The 19,495-nt window shown below is 52.7% G+C and overlaps 10 protein-coding genes and 1 non-coding gene across 11 annotated transcripts; 7 read left to right on the forward strand and 4 right to left on the reverse strand.

Moving 5' to 3' along the window:
- Positions 1-58: 58 nt before the first annotated feature.
- On the reverse strand, positions 59-804 carry VTN49DRAFT_5169 (uncharacterized protein; the record flags this gene model as incomplete). The annotated part of the gene is made up of 2 exons (XM_069413196.1): positions 59-600; positions 711-804. 2 exons carry the CDS (start codon positions 802-804, stop codon positions 59-61), a joined length of 636 nt encoding a protein of 211 aa, XP_069267088.1.
- Positions 805-2,316: 1,512 nt separating this feature from the next.
- On the forward strand, positions 2,317-4,032 carry VTN49DRAFT_5170 (uncharacterized protein; the record flags this gene model as incomplete). Its single annotated transcript, XM_069413198.1, has 2 exons — positions 2,317-2,995; positions 3,047-4,032. The coding sequence occupies 2 exons, from the start codon at positions 2,317-2,319 to the stop codon at positions 4,030-4,032; spliced, it is 1,665 nt and encodes a 554-aa protein (XP_069267089.1).
- Positions 4,033-4,251: 219 nt separating this feature from the next.
- Positions 4,252-4,656, forward strand: VTN49DRAFT_5171 (uncharacterized protein; the record flags this gene model as incomplete). The annotated part of the gene is made up of 3 exons (XM_069413199.1): positions 4,252-4,309; positions 4,362-4,437; positions 4,500-4,656. The coding sequence occupies 3 exons, from the start codon at positions 4,252-4,254 to the stop codon at positions 4,654-4,656; spliced, it is 291 nt and encodes a 96-aa protein (XP_069267090.1).
- Positions 4,657-4,811: 155 nt separating this feature from the next.
- On the reverse strand, positions 4,812-5,689 carry VTN49DRAFT_5172 (uncharacterized protein; the record flags this gene model as incomplete). The annotated part of the gene is made up of 3 exons (XM_069413200.1): positions 4,812-5,335; positions 5,412-5,485; positions 5,544-5,689. 3 exons carry the CDS (start codon positions 5,687-5,689, stop codon positions 4,812-4,814), a joined length of 744 nt encoding a protein of 247 aa, XP_069267091.1.
- A 322-nt stretch (positions 5,690-6,011) lies between these two features.
- Positions 6,012-7,491, reverse strand: VTN49DRAFT_5173 (uncharacterized protein; the record flags this gene model as incomplete). Its single annotated transcript, XM_069413201.1, has 4 exons — positions 6,012-6,809; positions 6,865-7,147; positions 7,197-7,316; positions 7,364-7,491. The coding sequence occupies 4 exons, from the start codon at positions 7,489-7,491 to the stop codon at positions 6,012-6,014; spliced, it is 1,329 nt and encodes a 442-aa protein (XP_069267092.1).
- An 825-nt stretch (positions 7,492-8,316) lies between these two features.
- Positions 8,317-12,395, forward strand: VTN49DRAFT_5174 (uncharacterized protein; the record flags this gene model as incomplete). Its single annotated transcript, XM_069413202.1, has 13 exons — positions 8,317-8,325; positions 8,435-8,561; positions 8,631-8,775; positions 8,835-8,989; positions 9,039-9,228; positions 9,282-9,390; positions 9,443-10,391; positions 10,444-11,042; positions 11,100-11,209; positions 11,260-11,674; positions 11,727-12,041; positions 12,094-12,226; positions 12,286-12,395. 13 exons carry the CDS (start codon positions 8,317-8,319, stop codon positions 12,393-12,395), a joined length of 3,366 nt encoding a protein of 1,121 aa, XP_069267093.1.
- A 592-nt stretch (positions 12,396-12,987) lies between these two features.
- VTN49DRAFT_5175 (uncharacterized protein) lies at positions 12,988-13,816 on the forward strand (the record flags this gene model as incomplete). Its single annotated transcript, XM_069413203.1, has 4 exons — positions 12,988-13,143; positions 13,208-13,396; positions 13,465-13,744; positions 13,806-13,816. 4 exons carry the CDS (start codon positions 12,988-12,990, stop codon positions 13,814-13,816), a joined length of 636 nt encoding a protein of 211 aa, XP_069267094.1.
- A 770-nt stretch (positions 13,817-14,586) lies between these two features.
- On the forward strand, positions 14,587-15,144 carry VTN49DRAFT_5176 (uncharacterized protein; the record flags this gene model as incomplete). The annotated part of the gene is made up of 3 exons (XM_069413204.1): positions 14,587-14,632; positions 14,703-15,058; positions 15,109-15,144. 3 exons carry the CDS (start codon positions 14,587-14,589, stop codon positions 15,142-15,144), a joined length of 438 nt encoding a protein of 145 aa, XP_069267095.1.
- A 358-nt stretch (positions 15,145-15,502) lies between these two features.
- On the forward strand, positions 15,503-15,604 carry VTN49DRAFT_t72. Its single transcript has one exon. It is a non-coding gene; the product is annotated as a tRNA-Leu (tRNA).
- A 362-nt stretch (positions 15,605-15,966) lies between these two features.
- VTN49DRAFT_5177 (uncharacterized protein) lies at positions 15,967-17,187 on the reverse strand (the record flags this gene model as incomplete). The annotated part of the gene is made up of 1 exon (XM_069413205.1): positions 15,967-17,187. One exon carries the CDS (start codon positions 17,185-17,187, stop codon positions 15,967-15,969), a length of 1,221 nt encoding a protein of 406 aa, XP_069267096.1.
- Positions 17,188-18,071: 884 nt separating this feature from the next.
- On the forward strand, positions 18,072-19,259 carry VTN49DRAFT_5178 (uncharacterized protein; the record flags this gene model as incomplete). The annotated part of the gene is made up of 1 exon (XM_069413206.1): positions 18,072-19,259. One exon carries the CDS (start codon positions 18,072-18,074, stop codon positions 19,257-19,259), a length of 1,188 nt encoding a protein of 395 aa, XP_069267097.1.
- Between the last annotated feature and the right edge of the window lie 236 nt (positions 19,260-19,495).

The raw sequence follows: 19,495 nt of genomic DNA on the forward strand, positions 1-19,495 counted from the left end.
TTAAAATTGACGCTAATCGACTGAACGATATATAAACTCTATGTGAGTCAAGCAATCATCATCGAATCCAATCCGCCAGCTTCTCCTCGCGAAACGCGCGGTAATCCCACTCGCTCTCCTCCAGCCCCTCGCGGGCGGCCGCCCAGACGTACACCAGCGCATCCACCTCCTCATCTGCCTCACGGACTACAGCCTGGCCGCCGGACGTGTCCTGCGCCTCTTTTGCTGCGAGGACAGCCTGAACAGTACTACTATCTTTTCCTCCGTCTGAAGAGAGAGAAAGCCCGTCGACTGGCGTTGCCGGTTCTAGAAGCTTCACCTTGACGGTCCTCTTACTATACTCTGGTCCTTCGAAGTAGTCAAGTTTGACCAAGTCCAGGGGCTGCAGGCCGGAGACGAGACATCCAAGCACAGAGGAGGAGGGGAATGCCGTCGGCTCTACTTCGACAATTCCAGGATAGTCTGCATAGCGCACTTTGTGTCGACGGTAATTGTGCAGGATAGCGGGTTGGTAGGTGAGGCGTTGCTTCTCCGAATCCGGGGTTTGGCTGTGGGAGCCATGGAGAACTGTGGCCATGACCTCGGGGGCCATGAGGGTTCCTAAAATAAGTCTATTAATCTCCGCATTTTCGTTTCATTCACAATTGGCTTTTATGCCTAAGTGGTAAAGTTATGACCTAATATAGGGAGGGAAGTTGGAAGAGACGCACCATATACAAAGAGCCGCGTTAGAGGCTCACGCCATTTTGGCGACTCGGCCCTGTCCTCGGCCCCGCGGTCCGTTGTCTCCGCCGACGGAGACATCCCGATTTGCTTGATCAATAGAACCTGTGGGTTGTGGCTATTCTCTTTCACACGTGGATTTCAAATCTTGACGCGTGGAGTTTGTGGTGAGAGACTTGGGCTCGTACAGCTCGTACTTTTTCGAGGTATTCCCCGTCTTGGAGTCAAAAGAAGGTTTGCCCCCGACCTTACGCGCCGTTAAGCCCGAGTCCAAGACTCCAAAAGAGACTCGAGTTCCGAAGATGTCCCAGTTCCAACGGTCCAAGTCCAAGGGTCTGCTTTAAAACCTAAACCAGAAACTCTAAAATCCCTGCACGATAGTGCATCACAGCGTCGTGTTGTTTTGGATGCGCTCAGGCCTCGAGATCGATTTCAAATCATCTTATATGAGTCATGGCATCAGCTCCGCGCAGAAGAGCCTCAGGGTCTCTTAAGCCTCAGCGAGACAGCGCGTTTAGCAACAAGAGACCTAAGCCAATGTCGGCAGGTCCGGTAGAAAAAAAGGCCGGATTCAAATTGCTGGAGCCGGAAGAAGCCGAACAGGGACTAATTGGTTCTCGGGAACTAAGCGAAGTTGACAGTCGTTGCATCATTGATTATGTAGGCTTTTCATTGATTGATAGCACCAACAACGCGGTCAAACACGGGGCCGATAGCAAACGACAGTTGACACTTGACAGGGAGTTATGGCCCTGGCGGCGAGGGAGAATCACAAATTTGAAATCCAACACTCTCCGCGAACTTCAATTGAACAGGCTGGTTTCAAATCTCACTTTATGCCAAGATGATCGCAAAATATGCTAAAACTTTCCCTGCATCTTCGCTTGACTTCCCATTGGCTGCGAATGCCGATCACGTGTAAGACAACTACTGTTCCTGGCTTAGTGTATTTTATAGCGTAATTTCCCTGTCAAAGTTTCCACCTCGCAGCCTTAGCGGACTCCCGGCCCGCTCACCCCCGCTGTCCGGAACAGTACGTGCCAAGCGCTGCTAATCAGTCGGAGTTGGAGTTGCTGCGAAAGGCCGAATGCGAAAAAGAAAAAGGGGAAAAGACAGGCCGAACAGGCACTGGCCGACATTCTGGTTTGGCCGTTTGACTCTATTTGGAAACAGGAAACGTCATTCGGGGATTTTCCGAGGAAATCCCGGCACAAATCCTGTCCACGAGGAGTGCTCTCCGTTCTGGTCAGTCATGGAACTGACGGCCTGGACCCTACTACCGTTTTGGGAAATGCTGCTCTGCGGCATACTTTCAACCTTCTTGCAGAAAAAGGTGACTGCTCGGCGACTTTATGGCCATGCATCATGACTTCACCCCTTCTAGAAATGTCGGAATTCACATGCACACCTCCTGACAGCAAGGCAATGGGCTGGGGTCTTATACGGGGGGACGGGATCGGCGTCGGGACATTATAGATATTTGAGATGGATTGAGCCGAGGGGGCATCCTATATGATACAAAGACCAAAAAACCAAAAATAAAAGACGGTCCTGCTACAATTGACCGACTGCTGGGTGACCTCGATCAGGCTCATGGAGCCCCTTGTGCCAACATCACCGCCTCTAGTGGCCAGTCTCCTGTCCAAGCAGCGCCGCCTGGCCGCGGCCTTATGCAGTACCTGCTCTCCGAGATTGCCGGCCGAGCTCTGGCTCGAGATACTAGGGTATCTCTCTCAAAGTGACTTCTGCCGTCTGGCCCGCGTGTGCAGGCTAGTTCTGCTCTTCGCGCGGCCTGTCATCTACACAAATCTGGTCCTGTGGGCGCCCCGGCTGAAGGATGCGGCCAAGGAGGATCTTTTGAAGGATCCCGAATACGCGGCTATCGCCGCCACGCTGGCCCTCCTCTGCCAGAACCCCGGCAACCTGCTGGGCGAGGTTGAGACGCTCTGCCTGCTCATGGACCGCGAGTACTACCGCATCGGTTCCGCCGAAAAGCGCGCGGTCGCCAAGATGTCTCGCCGTTCCGCCAGTCCGCCAATCTGCGGAAGTCTCCTCCGAAAGATGACGGCGTTGAAGGCACTGAGGATAGACGGAGATGTCATCTGCTGCGGTACCCCGAAGACCACCAGCGAAATCACTGATGCGTTGCAATCGCTATCCCTGGACTATCTCTGCTTTTATGACACCCCGCCAAACCGGCGCTGGTGTCCGTCGGGCCTCCGTCTCCAGGGACTTCGAGAGCTCATCTGGTCTCCGCAGGCGGAGATCAAAGGCACGTTCATTGCCCTCCATTCAATTGTCCACCACTGCTGACTGGCTGCAGAACCATGTGAATCATTTCTACAACTCGTCGGATACAATGCGGCCACACTGGAGTCGTTAATTCTCTCAGTCGATGACATCGCTCAAACCGGCATTCTGTCCAGGACAGTGTTCCAGCTGTCCTTGCCACGGTTGCGCCACTTGCAGGTAGGCAACATCGAGTGCGATTCCGTGGTGCCTCCCGAGTTCGGCTTATTTTTGAAACGACACTCGGGAACCCTTCAATCTCTCGAGATTGTTCCGACAGTATTCTCGGACCGTGCTGTACTGATCGACGAGACAACTTTGGCAGGCCCGGGGTTCCTCCCCCGCTTGGAGCGATTTTGGGGTCATATGAAGTCCATCCAGATCATGGCCGAGGCCGGAGTCCGCTCGTTGCGTGAATCCCTAGTCGACCTGACCATTGAGACCGCACCCGCCATATCGTTTCTAAGGGCTGAGGAGGATATTGGCGCGGGCCTACAGGCCATGTTCGACGCACTAGACCGACTGTACGCCAAGCACACGGGCTCGTTGACACCAAACGGCCGGAGGAGCCGTCTCCGATCTCTCAGCATTGATTTTCGCTCATTGGAGATGGCCCCGGAAGACGACATGCTCGAGGACAGCGACCACCCGCGGTACGCGGTCGGCGTCATCCTCGACTCTCTGCGCCGAGCCGGCCGCCTCTGGGGCGACTCTGTCGAGGTCTGGCGCGGCGGGTTACCCGAGTTCTCGGTACCGCTGCCCGCCAGTGTCGTCTGCGAGGCCTTTTCGCCGTTCCGTCGGCTGCGCATCCTCTACTTCCCCATGTTCAATCTCGAGTCATCAGAGTCTGGTCGCTGTGCCTACTTTGCCGCGATCGCGTCGTGCATCCCATCGCTCGAGGAGATTCGGCTTGTTGGACAGCACGGAGACAGAGTTGACGTTGCGAAGATCATCCGCACAGGCTCGTCGATCCAATTCCGACACCTAAGGGGCGTTCATGATTGGAGCTTTCTCCCGTGAATTCCATGTCAACTGGCTTAAACCTAACCTGATCGGGATATAGTGTGATAGTTCAACGCCACGCTATTCCGTATTTGGTTTAAATGCCATCATCGCGGCTCGTGGTTGCCCTAAATCCATCCAAATGTTGATTCTCACGCGATGCAGTTGAAGTCGATTCCAACAGCATTGTTATCATTATTAGTGGAATCATCTAGTCGGAACCGACAAAATACCGCGATGATGATCAGGGACGAGGACATTCGGATGATTCTCCTCATCATCGTCACCCTGTTCTGTATGTCCCATCTTCAACCTCGACCCGCAGGACAAGAGCTGATCGAATCCAGTTCCCCCAGCAGGCATCCTGCTCATCTCTGGCTGCAGCCTGGATTTTCTCATCAATGTCTTTATGACAATGTTGGGGTGCGTCCAGTTGCCCAATTGATCCAGCTTAACCCTCAGACCTGACTGATCATTTGTCCAAGGTATATTCCTGGATACATCCACGCGTTCTACCTCGAACACGTCTATTTTGAGCGACGGCGCGAGAGTCGCCTCCTTCAGAGACACCGAGCGCCCGGGGTGTATTCTGACCGAATCCAGTGCGGTGGGCGCAGCCGCTGTTGTGGGACTACGCCGTAGATAATGATAATAGACGGATGGGTGTTGGGGCGCCGTTTGACTTATTGATTGGGGGGTTCCTGGTGTACGGTGTTTCTGGTTTTCGGCTAGAAGGAATCAGATTGGATGCAAACAGCATGGTAGGAGTTTTATAATCACAGAATGCATGTATTGACCTAGTTCGCCGTCTCCGCGCTTGTACTTGTACCTGTACTTGTCCTGCTACTTCCCTTCAACGCCGGGAAATTAAACACGCGACTCCGCCCAACCTTACCCGCCGTCCGCGGGATGGATCGCGACTTCGGCACGGGGCCCGACTGCAACCCATCATCACTCCACCACAAAGCCCCCACCCATGGCTGCACATTCCAACCAACGACCAGCGTGACGTTCTCCCGCTCAGCGAGGCGGCCCGAGATATCGGTGATGGGGTACTTCGGCTTCTGGTTACGAAGCCGCAGCTTAGCGGACACTTCCTTCCCTGTCTTCCCCTTCTTATTGCGAGAGGACCGCTTTGTGTTCGTGTCCGGGAAGAATCGTTCCTTGAGTTTCGGGAACGAGTACGGAGATTCCGGAGCTGGGATGATAGTATCCCAGATTACCGCTTGGGAAGTTTCATTTGCGGCGGTAGAGGAAGGGTAAGATGCGACAACGTAGACGAAGAGCTGCTTTGTGTTCCAGTTGAAGAGGGGGGTGAGATCTACACAACTGTTAAAACGACGGTGGTCCTAGACGGGGTGCGAGGTATATGAGTTAGAGCAGGGTAGGGTGCGGACCTGCATCAAGATCGAAGCGAATCTGCGCGTATTCTTCTCGTTTGGATGAGTAGTAATGCGGCCGGCCTTTGATTCTAGTCGTGAGTTAGCGGACAGGGTTTGTTCGACGTTGGTCGATTAAGGAGGGCGTACACTTGGACATTGGCCAATTCAACGCTGGTCGTCGCATCGTCGGCGGGATGGAGGAGGACGGACAAGGAGGCGAGGCTAGCAATCACCACCGCGACGGTGGTGAAGTAGTTGAAGACAGCCTGAACGCGCGTGAGTGCAGAGTGCATTGTCGTTGTAAAACGGGGCCCGCTAGGGGAGGCGTGGCTGGAGAAAGTGGCAGAATTGAAATCGCCCGTAAATTATTGTTGGCCCATGGATGTCTGAAATGTCAAATGGGGATTGTAGAATCCCCCGAATGCAGACTATTATCGCGGTGTTTTTGGTGAAGCTCCAGCTTGGAGTTGAAGCCAAAGTGGCCGATGTATAACTATATATTTACGGTTATCAAGGTATCCAGGTTACTATCTGCAACCGAGTGGAGAGAGAGAGACGAGTTCGTGATCATAAATGGCAGAGACATTTTGGATTTACATATTCAAAAATTCGAAATCATACCGCATCCAACGCGGCACGTGTCGTCACTTGTTCATTTTTATTCCCCAGCTTGGAGATTTGTAGAAACGCATCCACGCCGTACCCCTCCAAGCTGTGCAGCGCTAGACTACCCGCCCAGTACTCGGCATACACGCGGCTCATGGGCAGACCCATGCCCAGTCGGAGGTTCGGCGGGCGCGAGCTGAGTGATGTCAGCGATCCTTCACGGAACGTCTCGCGGTCACGGGTCTTGCGGTCCATCGGGACGGTGAGCTCCTGCATGGTGGCGGCCATGGCGGGAACTTGGCCGAGGTTTTTTAGCCGGCTCTGCGTGCGTGGTCCTTTGCTGAAGGACCAGACGTACGGTAGGACCTCGCGCGGGATGCCGCCGCCCTGGTCCGAGAAGCGCAGGATGACATGCTGTGGCGCTTCGCATATTAGTACCTCGATCGGCGGCGGATCGCCTGGAGTATCGCGGTATTTCTCCATGACCGCCTGGATCGAGTTGCGCAAAAGCTCCCCGACGATGTATTCGAGGTGTGTCAGGATGTACGGGAACGTTGCTCCCAGGTGGCCCAGCACCTTGATCTCGGGGATTTTGTCCTCGGCACCTGTGCCGCTCTGACGCATGAGGTCCTGGGCTAGTCGCCCGCATCGCTCTACAACATCTTTGGCGTTGCATTTCAGAAATACTTCGCCCACAAAATCCGCATTGAGGTCCGTCCGCGCCGCAGACTCTGGAAAATGCCAGGGTGAGTTGAAAGTGTCGGTCAGCGCTAGGTGCTGCTCGGCAATTACTCGGCGCGAAATCCTCTACTCCACGTCAGCGAGGAAGCGTGTTTGCGATATGGCAAATTCCAGCACATACCGAACGGAGCATCGTGTTCATGAAGCGGTCCATCTCATCGGGCTCGACCAGCCCTTGACATTCCAGCACCCCCATGGCGAGGTTGGGAATGACTGCCAGGTGCTCCTTGAGCGTCTCGCGCAGTATGTCGCAGTAGCGGTCATTGTCCTCCAACGACCGAATCTCTGGCACCTGCCGGAACCGTTCAAACGCCTTGTAGTATAGCTCGTAGACCAGCGAGATGTGCGGGTTGGATACAACCACGTAGGGTAGCTTTTGCATATCGCGCAGTCGATGGGCGATTCTACCGTTGGTCAGCATGTCACTATCCAACTTGAATTTCTGCGCCATACCGTGTCGGAAGCTCCGTGCGCACATAGTTGGCCGAGCTTATCAATCGCGATTCTGTCAGCGTGCGACCGAAAAAAGTCAATTGTCGGAGACTGATCGGTCGCAATTCCCGCTCAACCCATCTGCCGGAGTCAGCTTCCAAGCTTCCAAAACGTGTTGAGGTGCCTACTCATCCAATACTGACGCCGGTCTCCATGGCGGCGGCTGGTGTACCTGCGTCGAGAAGCACCGCACAGCCCGTCGCGGAAGACGCAGAGCCCGGCGGCAAGGCGACCAGCGACCCAAGCCCGGCGGCATGGTGCCCACGATCTGAACCAGCGACAGCGCGACGCAATAGTATCGATCGCAGGCGAAGAGCGAATTCGAAGGAATGCGTGATCATCGCTCACGGCATGGTGGCTTGACTCATGGTCGGTCGAGTGAACTGATCAATTGCAGGGCGTGAAATTCATGATGACGGCGGAGCGGTAACTCGGGCGGTCAAGAATTCAAGATCAAGGAAGCTTGTTCCGCTGCGGTTTCGGGTCTGCGGAGACTTTTGATGCGACGAGGGGTGGTTTTTCAATTGAGACCTTACGAGAATAATCCAGTCTCGTATACTTGTAGTTACTAGATGGTGTGATTTTGTGATGCTCTCCGCTGTTGCGTGAGTCCTCGATTCGGCACAATATTTGAACGTGGGCCGAGGTTCTGCAAAGGACCTCTACTCCGCTTCGCAAAAAAGACAGAGGCTTGGAATAAGAATCGGATCAGAATCTCTGCTTGATCTAGAGAATAAAAGTAGAATCGAAATCGTACTGGAATCTGCATCTCCATCTCACCTCTTGACTCTGCGGAGCTCAGCCGCCACTATAAAATCTGACCCCCATCTCGGCTCTCGTCATCAGATGTTGCTACGGTTTGATCCATTCAACTACTGTATTCAGTTCCGTGTTTTCTCCGCGTTTCTTCACGTTTACTCGCATCTCCTACTCTCCGCCTCTTCGTTCTGTTGCTCCGCCTGCATCGAATCCATTTTAGATATTAGATTTCCCTCCCGCCCCTCCTCTCCGCCGCTTTTCCTAGCGTCCGTCCCGCCCATCTCAGATCCCCGCGCTATCGATACACAGGGCGCTCTCTTCCATGGACAGTGTAAGTCTTCACGCCATCGCTCTACGATCCCCGGATTTCCGGATATCATCCCGGCCACCGTCCGTGCGCCGCAGAGATGGAATAGCCAGCTAATGCAAGGCGCTTCCAGATCCCGGACCGTGACATGCTCGTCGACGACTATGACACGATCGATAGCAACAGCCGCACCGATGTCGTCGTCGTCTCCCGCTCGGGTTCCGACGAGGAGTCGGGCCCGGAGCCGCTGGCCAACGATTGTACGATCCCTTACTTTCCGTCGACTCGGCCCCCACGGAGGCAGCTTGCTGATGAGAGGCGATGAACAGATAAATTGATGATGGAGCGCATTCTCCCGAAAGATCCAGATTTGGAGACAGAAGATGAAACATACCATACATGGCACATCACAAAATGGCGACAAATGAAAGAAAAGGAACATGGGCCGATTTTTCATTGCGCCGGCTTTCCTTGGTCGGTTTTCTCTCCATCTGAATGGGCTTGTGGAGGAGCACTCGACTGACCTCCGCTAGGCGCATCCTATTCTTTCCTTACGGAAACCATGTCGAACATGCGTCCTTTTACCTCGAACACGCATGGGAGAAGGTCCCGGAGAACTGGTATGCCTGCGTCCAGTTCGGTCTGGTGCTATGGAACGTGAACGATCCGTCCATCTACATCTCGCACGGTACGCCATGGACCCTCCGCTGATCAAGAAAAGCTCTGACATTTTACAGTGGCAACGCATCGGTTCAATGCCGACGAAGGAGACTGGGGATTTACCCGCTTCTGTGAGCTGCGAAAGCTCTTCAACATGCAATGGGAGGGCAAAGGAGTGCCACTGGTGCAGAATGATGAAGCCAACATCACCGCATACGTGCGAGTCGTCAAGGATCCCACGGGCGTATTGTGGCATAGCTTCCAAAAGTAAGTTCAAGCATCTTCCGAGTTCCTCACGGCCCGATCGCTAAGCAGAGCAGTTACGACTCCAAGAAGGAAACCGGCATGGTCGGACTACGGAACCAGGGTGCCACGTGTTACTTGAATTCCCTGCTGCAGTCTTTGTACTTCACGAACGCGTTCCGAAAGGTCAGCGAGCCTCGACCGTCGGACTGACCGCATGCTAATCCCCCTTTGGCAGGCCGTGTATCAAATCCCGACAGAAAATGAGGCCACAAAGGACAACAGTGCATGGACACTGCAGCGGCTATTTTACTCTCTCCAGACCAGCGATACTCCAGTGTCAACAACCGAGCTGACCGCATCTTTTGGTTGGGAATCGCGGCAGATTTTCGAGCAGCAGGATGTCCAGGAGCTGTGTCGCAAACTAATGGAACGGCTCGAGGAAAAGATGAAAGGCACCCCGGTAGAAAAGGCCCTTTCGGAGCTGTTTGTTGGCAAAACCAAGATGTACCTGTCTTGCATCAACGTCAAGTACGAGTCCTCGAGGGTGGAAGAATTCTGGGACATCCAGTTGAATGTTCGCGGAAACAAAGACTTGGATGACAGCTTCCGAGACTACATCCAGGTGGAAACGCTCGAGGGCGAGAATAAGTACGATGCTGGGCCACCGTATGGGCTGCAGGATGCCAAGAAGGGTGTCATCTTCGAGAGCTTCCCACCAGTGTTGCATCTGCACCTGAAGCGGTTCGAGTACGACATCCAGCGTGATGCAATGATGAAGATCAATGATCGCCATGCTTTCCCCATGGAGTTTGATGTGTCGCCGTACCTCTCCGAAGACGCCGACCGGTCGGAACCCTGGGTGTACCAGCTTCACGGCGTGCTCGTACACAGCGGCGATTTCAATGCCGGCCATTACTACGCTTACCTGAAACCCACCAAGGACGGCCACTTCTACCGCTTCGACGATGACAAGGTCGTCCGTGTGACCGAGAAAGAGGTGCTGGAGGAGAATTACGGTGGGGAATATGACTTCTCCAACAAGCCGCTCAGCGTGCGCCAGCAGTACGCTCGCGGCTTATCGACCAAGCGGTCGATGAACGCGTACATGTTGGTGTACATTCGAAAATCCCGACTGGACCAGGTTCTTGTCCCGATCACCAAGGATGATGTTCCGGCACATATTGGTAAGTTGATTAACCCGTATTTTTGAATTTGTGGTACTGACGAGTTCTGCAGAGAAAAAATTGGCCGAAGAACGAGCTGAGCTCGCCCGTCGCAGAAAGGAGCGAGAAGAAGCTCACTTGTACATTACTGTTAATGTGTTGACGGAAGAGTCGTTCCGAGAGCACCATGGCTTTGACCTGACCAGCGCAGACCTGCCCGCCGGGGATCCAGCTCTGCCCAAGTCATATCGAATCCTGCGAGCAACCAAGGTCGGTGATTTCACCAAGCAACTCGCAGAGGAGCGCGGTCTGAAACCGAGTGATATCCGGCTGTGGGTCATGGTCAATCGACAAAACAAGACCACTCGCCCCGACCAGGTTATCCGGGATCCCGATATGACGGTCGAGCGAGCTTACCTCCGCTATGCAACCAAGGGCAATGCTTTCCAAGTTTGGATGGAGGTCGTCCGTCCTGGTCCCGACGGCGCAGTGCCCACGCCAGATCCCAAGGAAACCGCGTTGGTGTTCCTGAAACATTTTGACGTTCCGTCGCAAACACTGTCCGGGATTGGATCGATTATTGTTCGCAAGAATCAGACCGTTTCGGAGCTGGCCCCCATCATTCTTGAGAAGATGAAGTGGCCGGCCGGAACTGAGTTGTTGCTCTATGAGGTAGGAATCTATAATTGTTGCGTGCTCTTGTCACTGTTGCTCACTGCGGCTGTAAAGGAAATCAAGCACACCATGATCGATCCCATGAAGCCGAGCAGGACTTTCCTGCAATCGGAGATTCAAGACGGTGACATTATAACCTTCCAAAAGAAATGGAAAAGCTCGGAGTAAGTGCTTTCCCGATATTTTGATGGCTTGATTTGCCTAACTTGTATAGACTCCCACAAACCGCGATGTACACCGACGCCAGGCAGTACTATGACTACCTGCTAAATCGGATAAGCGTCAAGTTCGCTCCGCTCAAGGGCGAAGGAGAGGAGTTCACTCTCACTCTCAGCAAGAAGATGTCTTACGAGCAACTCGCCAAGAAAGTCGGCGAGCATCTCAATGTGGATCCAACACATCTCCGATTCGCGCCGGTCATGGCCAGCACCGGGAAACCGAAGCAGTTCATCCGGTCAACCTTCAACCAGACGCTGCAGCAAATCTTGACCGGGCAATACGGGACATACGGGTATACCACGCAGCGATCGGATGCCCTGTACTACGAGATCTTGGAGATGAGTCTCAGTGAATATGAGACCAAGAAGCTCCTCAAAGTCACATGGCTGCCGGAGGGTATTACCAAGGAGGTAGGTGGTGTGGTACCCTACGTAATGCAGATTGTGTCTCACATCGTGAAAGGTCTCCGTGGAAGTTCTAGTCCCGCGGACTGGCACCGTCGCCGATCTTCGAGATGGTCTCAGGAAAAAGCTGGAGCTCAATGAAGAGGCCATCAAGAAGGTGCGACTCTACGAGGCGCACTCGGGCAAGATCTACAAGGAGCTCAGCGATAATTTCAACATTGCTGGCCTCAACGATTACGTGACGCTCTACGCTGAGCCTATCCCAGCAGAGGAACTCAACTTGCAGCCCGGTGAGCGGGTCATTAACGTGTACAGTTTCGACAAGGAGCCAAGCCGGTCACACGGCATCCCGTTCAAGTTCGTGGTCAAGCCTGTAAGTTTCGGCTGTTGATCTTTGGAGCGGGATGATGCTGACTTTGATGCAGGACGAGGTGTTCAAAGACACAAAGGCGCGACTCTCCAAGCGAACTGGGATCAAGGGCAAGATGTTTGAAAAGATCAAATTTGCCGTCGTCCCGAACATTGTGTACGCGGCCAATCCCAGGTATCTCGAGGACGGTAAGGGATCATTCGCATAGCGTCACCAGGAACTTGAGGTCCACTGACAGCATCTCCAGACGACATTCTCGCCGATGTGATCGTTGACTCCAACGATCTCCTTGGGATGGACCATGTAAATAAGAACCGAAATTTCTGGAACCGGAGCGAGTCTTTTTTCATAAGGTGAAAAACGAGAAAAAAAGCAGTACCGCAGGCGGGCGTTCGTGTGACTTCGGGGTGAATGATGCGCCATCATCTGGCCTGTTCGAATTCCCGAGAGATGGATTTTTTGTCCTTTCTGTACTCGTCTTTTCCTATTTTTCCTACTGTCTTTGATCAGCGAGAGTAAGCGGTGTCTCGGCTGATCCTCTTATTTTGGAGATGAGGCGGTTAGACGAATGCTACGAGAAATGTATGTCGTGTTCATTCACGATCATTTTGCATTGGACAAGAAATATTGTGATGAGACTTGCCCTGAATATTTTTATTCCCAGTGGCGCCTCAGATGCTTGCTTTGCACACTCGATAGATATTGCTGCCTGAGGCATAAAACTTACTGACGGAGTAGCTCAACTGGGGGTGCATTGAAAAGGCGCCATTGGATTAGTCAACTGGCTTAACTAGTATATTGCAAACACGGCAAACATCAACCTGCAATGTGTTGTCCTCACAGCTCAGCTCAAACACACCACCTTACACCAGCAACAGAACCAGAACCAGAAATTTCCCGACTCTTTGCCTAAAGAACGGTACTCTGGTTCTTCAATTACCGCCACATAATGCGTCTCCTATCATTAATCACCGGCCTCTTCTTGGCCGTGGTGGTCCCCTTCGTGTCCGGCACGGCGCTCACCTACAAACTGGACGCCAACGAGAAGGCCTGTTTCTATGCGCAGGTTGATCAGCGAGATGTCAAGATTGCATTTTATTTCGCGGTAAGTTCGAACTTCGTTTCTTTTGGTAGGAGAGAGTAACTAATCGGGAACTGTGGAATTGCAGGTTCAATCCGGTGGCGCATTCGACATTGACTATGAGGTGAAGAGTCCTGTCAACAAGGTGGTGTTGTCTGGCACAAAGGAGCGTCAGGGAGACTTTGTCTTTACCGCACAGAGTGTCGGGGAGTACAGTTTCTGCTTCAACAATGAGATGTCGACATTTGCGGAGAAGTTGGTCGATTTTGAGATTGCTGTAAGCTTTCAATCCTTCTCGAATTTCATCCAGGAAGTCACAATACTGATGTTTTGCCTCCTTAATAGGTCGAAAACGAGCAAAAAGCGCAACTTCCCTCGAAGCAAGGCGCCTCCCCCGAACAGGCCTCCGCCATCGAAGAGTCGATCATGAAGATCTCCTCGCAATTGTCGACCATTTCGCGCAATCAGAAGTACTTCCGCACACGCGAGAATCGGAATTTCAGCACCGTGCGCAGCACCGAACGGAGGATTTTCAATTTCAGCATTATCGAGAGTTTGATGATTGTGGGTATGGCGGGACTGCAGGTGTTTGTGGTGCGCTTCTTTTTCCAGGGTGCTCGGAAGGGTAGGCTCCTCCCTACTTCCTTTCCCACTCCTAGAGATATGGGTTTGCTGACGTTGAATAGGCTATGTTTGATTATGACCATGACGACTTGGTTTGTATGTATATACTGTCTGTTATTACATGGTTTGGGGAGTTTTCGAATCGAGCAGCAGGGGCTGCTTGTTGTTGCTCCAACATGTAATATTGGAATCAGATATCTACCTAATGCATACTGTTGTGATGGACTTCAAGCGTGGTCTCATGTTTAATTTGTGTCAATCGGTATTGATTTCTGAGTTTAATTTGCTACTGACACTCCCAGTGTCGTGTTGCTTCGTCGGCGTCCACAGGCCCGAGCGCGGGAAACAAGGTAAGTGGCATGATAACTGCCGTGAACAAGGGTCCAATCGAGAAATTAAGTATCCTGCAGATGCTCAAGCTTCGATCAAGGGGTGTGCATTTATCCATACAGAAATTGCCAAAATCGGTTTAGCATGATGGAAGCTTTGCCTGAGCTTGTCCAGAGACTTTGCGCCTCCAATAGTCTGAGTCTGACGCGGTTCAAATGTTTTCTCTTGATTTCTCTCGGGAGCCGAGCGTGAGATCATCCGTGGTTACCATGCATCTATGTACCAAAAATTTCGATCGCAATTCTCGAGTCATGAGTAATGGCTACGTCCCAAAGCTTCCATTCCGCCGTGCTGGCTTAGCATGATCGTCGTGCCTATGATGTCGTTTCGTTCGTACTCCATGCGGGTGATATCTGCCTGTGGGACTAACCGAGGTCTAGCCCAGCCTTTCTCAATCTCTCAATAAGAGAACCTGACATCAGCAAACAAGTTTTCAGGTTTTAGATCTGCACAATGACGATGATGCAGGGGTTTAAGAATCATGACTACTACTATCGAGGTACCCGATCGCTACGGAACAGGTCTACATTGAATCACTTCGTTTCTACTATCTAGCCAGCTTTACCTAGCGTTCTCTTCATTTAATCTCCCGCGTCGCCTTGCTCGGGATTTCTTTGCTGGATCGGAAGTAACCTCAAACTCAAGCTGCGCGCTCTATAGGAGGCGATATCGAAACCAGCAGAGAGTCCCTGGCGGGACATTCATCATCTATTATCCCATGGCCATGAGTCCAAAGCCATCGAGAAACGACATCAACGCGTCGTCAAGCAGAGACACAGAACCTCCTCCTCCCCCTCCGCCACATCCTTCATCCATGACCGACGCGCGCAACTTGATCGAGGACTATAGTCGCATCATGCTACGGTATACTCAACAGCAGTTCGATGCCTTTGCGGTACACGGTAACGGAAATAGCTTTGGCGGAGTACGACGAAGTGGTGGTAGTGAAAAGAAAAGTAACGGCAACGGCAGCAGAAGCAACGGCAGGGACAGTGGGAGTGGTACTGGTGATAGTAATCACCGGTGACACACTCGGCTTGCGCGTGTCTTGGGGTCACTGTTTTGGGAGGTGTCAATTATATATCGGGTTGTAACTTGAGGATCTACAATGGGGTCGTTATGGGAAAGTTGGGGAATTGTAGTTGCGATGCGATCGAAGGATTTTTCAGCCTGGCGCCAATGTTATGGAATTTTGGTACAATTATAGCAATTGACAAGACATTCATGTACTTCAATTTTTTTTTTTTTTTTTTTTTTGTTGTTTCTGGCTTTCATGTTTTCAGACGCTGCTATGGAAAGTCGCTCTCATTTTGGGGCATGCTTTGCAGGGTCCCTGTAGATTGCGATTCCCTCCAATTCTTCAACAATTGGCAAGATGGCCGAGTTGGTCCAAGGCGTCAGGTTAAGGTCATACCTTAGCATGTTTCCTGATCTCCGCAAGGGGACCTGGGTTCGAATCCCAGTCTTGTCATCATCTTTTTTTATCTCTTTTAGTCCGCCCACTTACCCGATATGGTAGTTGGCGTAAAATAGGGCTTGGGCTTTTCGGTCACTGGGAAAAAGGTATCGCGCGTTTTCTTTTTTACTGTTGATGTTTAGCAGTCGGTAGGCAAGATGTTTGCTAGGGATTAGATATTGGTCGGGTTAAACTGCTTTGGGAACAGGTGACGCAAACCAAGATGGTCGGGTATGCAATCGACCTTGGAAATATATTCTACTTGGCTAGCGATTCCCGTTGTCCCCATACAATGAACCAGTGTCTCTAGTGACAAATGGATGCAGTGAGATTCCAAGCTCTATCTCTAGCAGGTAATGGGAAGAATTTTATTTGCATCAAGCTTGCTCTGACCCCCGTCTCTTCAACTCATTGAACTTCCTCACAACTTGTACCGTAGCAAAAAAGCTAAACGGCAACGCAAAGAACCACAATCCACAGTTGATCGACGCGGTCGCAATTAGCGCCGTCGGCACTGCCTGCACGCCAAAACTGATCGCGACGCCGGCGGTCTCGATGCCGCGGAGCAGTGAACTGTACCGAATCTGGTCGCCGGGCGAGTCTGACAGATTGCTGATGCACCAGTAGATGTAGTTCTCGATGAGACCCGCGCTGGCGCGCTCCATCATGTACACGCCAAACCCGCGACCAAAGGAGCTTTGGTCACCCCAGTCGAGAACGAGGTTTGGGATCTTGCGGTACTCGTTCTGGATGTACACGGCCCAGATCCATGTTGCGGTGTTGATCGTGGCGATGAGGACGTAGGTGGTGATAGCCCGCACCTTGCGGCTCTTGACCCATTCAATGTCGACCATTGTTCCGCCGACCCAAGTGGCGATGGTACCAACGATGGCGTAGAGAAAGCTGCCCAGCGCGCGGGATCGGACCGAGAAGTATGTCGCCAGGTATGTGCCCGGGTAGGCTTGGATCCAGCCGAAGTACCAGAACAAGGGGATGAGGAGCAGAATTGATCGGCTGGTCAGCAACCGCCACATCTCGCGGAATTCCGTCCGCCAGTGGATGCCCCGCGGTGCAGAGATCTTGGTGCCATCATCTCGGCGGACTTTCTCCGGGTTCGACAGCAGCAGGCCGAAGAAGAAGCCGAGGCACTGAATGGCGATGAACCCCAGGTATGTCTCGTGGCCCACCTGGCCTCGCTGTGTGTCCTTATGGTTGAGAGCCAAGGAGATGGAGCCGCCAATGACGTTGCCCATATTGCGGAAAGTGAACCATGTCGCGACGTAGCGGCCACGCTTGTAATGCTCTGGGTATCCTGTCGAAATGGCGCCTTCAACGCTCCAAAAGAACCCCGCGCTGATGCCGCAGGTAACGGCGCCAAGGTACACCAGCCAGGTGGCGCCTGTGCGGTTGTTGAGGTAGAGGCCAGCCGCATAGAGCGGGTATCCCAGCGAGCCCGCGGCCAGCGTGTACTTGAACCCGATGGCGTTCGTCAGCCACGGGCCGGCAAAACATGTCACCGTCATGAACGCGTAGAGCAGGGCATTTGCGGCGTTCACCAGATCGGGGCTTTGTGAACCACCAACACCAAGTCCATTCATTGCCGACCATATTCCCGGTGCGCAGAAAGCGCATGAGCCAACGACGAGGATTTGAAAGAGCGTGCCGCGATAGAAACGAGCCAGACGACTCTTTGTCGTTTTTGCTGTTGGGCTATCAGCCCTGACTTCAGCAACATCAACTCCATCAGTTCCGTCTTTGATGGCCGTCATTTCGATCAATTGACTCTGAATTTATTATTTTCTAGGAATCTGTATGTATTACAATTGCCGGCATCGCCCGAGGCGATGATTAAGTACATTGTTCCCGATAGATTCGCGGTGCGCCAGTGCATGATTGCCATGAGCACGCCAATTGATTGACACATTGCATAATCGATAAGACTAGAGGCTATGGAGAATCGACCGGACTGGCCGGCAAGAGCGATGCAATGCCTCCTCTTTTCTCTGGTTCGGTAAGGCACCGGCCTCCAAGTGTAATGAACAAAGAACAAATCAAGATCTTATCAAAGCGAGAATGCAGACACTATCCAACCGCTAATCTAATCTATCGACTAAAGTTGGGGGGAGCTAGACTATCATTTCGGCAATGATGAACGTGGGAGCCCGCTGGAGCGGCACCAATAGCACGCCATCGACCCAACAGATTGATGCAACTTCCAACACGTCCAATTGCCGACGACGACAGCAATCGCCAAGAATGACTGTCTGCAGCACGCAAGTTACGCCTCAAATGAGACTCAACGGCCATGTTCCGAGACTCTGTCACCATCGCGGGGATTCTGCCGGGGGGGTCATTGTTGGACGATGGATATAAAACTTGATAACAGGAGTCCAGAAGCAGCGCCCGTTGTGATCCGAATTAATTCTACTAGGTACATATCACGGTAGTAGCATTGATTATCTTCTTATCTACGAAAGACATTATGGCGACCGTCGAGCAGCTGCGAGTGCACGCCCTCAAGTTGGACGAGGACCAAAGCCCGTCCTCGCAGTTAATTTCCTTCGAGCCTTTCGAGCTGCCGTCGTCCAACCAGCGGGTACTTGGCCCTCCTCACCCCAGTGGGACAGTAATCCCACTGGCACTGCGTCCAGCGGACGACACTGCCCCAGTCACGCTGGACAACGTGGTGGAAACCATCAAGTCGCTTCAGGCACGGGATGACATTCTCACCAACCTGCTCGCGCGGCATGGCACTCTTCTCTTCCGTGGTCTGCCGATCCGCAATGCGCACGATTTCAGCAAGTTTGCACACGCGTTTGGCTTCAAGCCGCATGAGATTATCGGGATCGTCGTCGACAGACCCGAGCTTGCACCCAACGTGGCACCCGCCAACGAGGCGCCCAAAGAGGTGCTGATCTACAACCACAATGAGTCCCCCCAGGTGCCGCACGCACCCGAGTACATCTTCTTCTATGGCCACAAGGCTCCCGCGAAAGGCGGAGAGACTCCCATCTCCTCTTCTCTAGAACTCTTCAACCGTGCACAGAAGGAAATTCCCGAGTTCATTGACGAGCTCACCGAAAAGGGTATCCTGAGCAAGGTCACATACAAGTTCGAGAAGCAACATGCTGGCGGCTCAACGCTGAAACAAGCCTTTGGAAAGGAAATCCAAGATGGAGATGACGAAGCGACCCAGAGAGCCAAGATCGAAGCCCAAATCAAACGCTATAACCGCGGCAAATTTACCACCTGGGAATGGGTAGAAGACGGCATTGTGTTGACGCACAGGCTCCCTGTCGTCCGGACTCAGCCCAAGACTAACTTGCCGACGCTCTTCACGGGATTAGCCGCTTATTACAAGAATGCCAAAGTCAACACGGAAACCGGCCGCAAGAACGTCGCCCAGCAATTCTTTGGTGATGGGACCCCCATCCCGGAAAAGTACCTGGAGCATCTCGCCAGGATCACCGATGAGATCCGTGTGCTTCATAAGTGGCAGGAAGGGGATGTGTTGGTCTATGACAACATCGTCGCACAGCATGGTCGAGAGCCCTGGGAAGGAGAGCAGTCGGATCGTGTCGTGCTCGCGAGTCTCTGGGACGGGGAGAGTGTGCCAGGGGCATATGGCTTTGGCGAGTGGGCGCAAGTGGTTCAGGCATTGGATGGATAACGAATGTTGAAAAATGCCTATCTGACAATATTCTGATCCTCGTAGTTCATCCTTAAGGCCGGTAATTAGAGAGGAACTGATAAGAAGCACTCAGCAAGGAATCAAGGCTGGGGACAAGCTTGAGGCTGTGCCAACACTGCCAAGACTCCTAACAGTGGCGGCTATAACTGATTTACTCCTTGTTAAGGAAAATTCAGGGAATTCATGGCCAACATACAAGTATGGACCTTGCTAAT

Source organism: Thermomyces lanuginosus (genome assembly GCF_041956635.1).
Source record: "Thermomyces lanuginosus strain ATCC 200065 unplaced genomic scaffold VTN49scaffold_32, whole genome shotgun sequence".
NCBI classification, from domain to species: Eukaryota; Fungi; Ascomycota; class Eurotiomycetes; order Eurotiales; family Trichocomaceae; genus Thermomyces; species Thermomyces lanuginosus.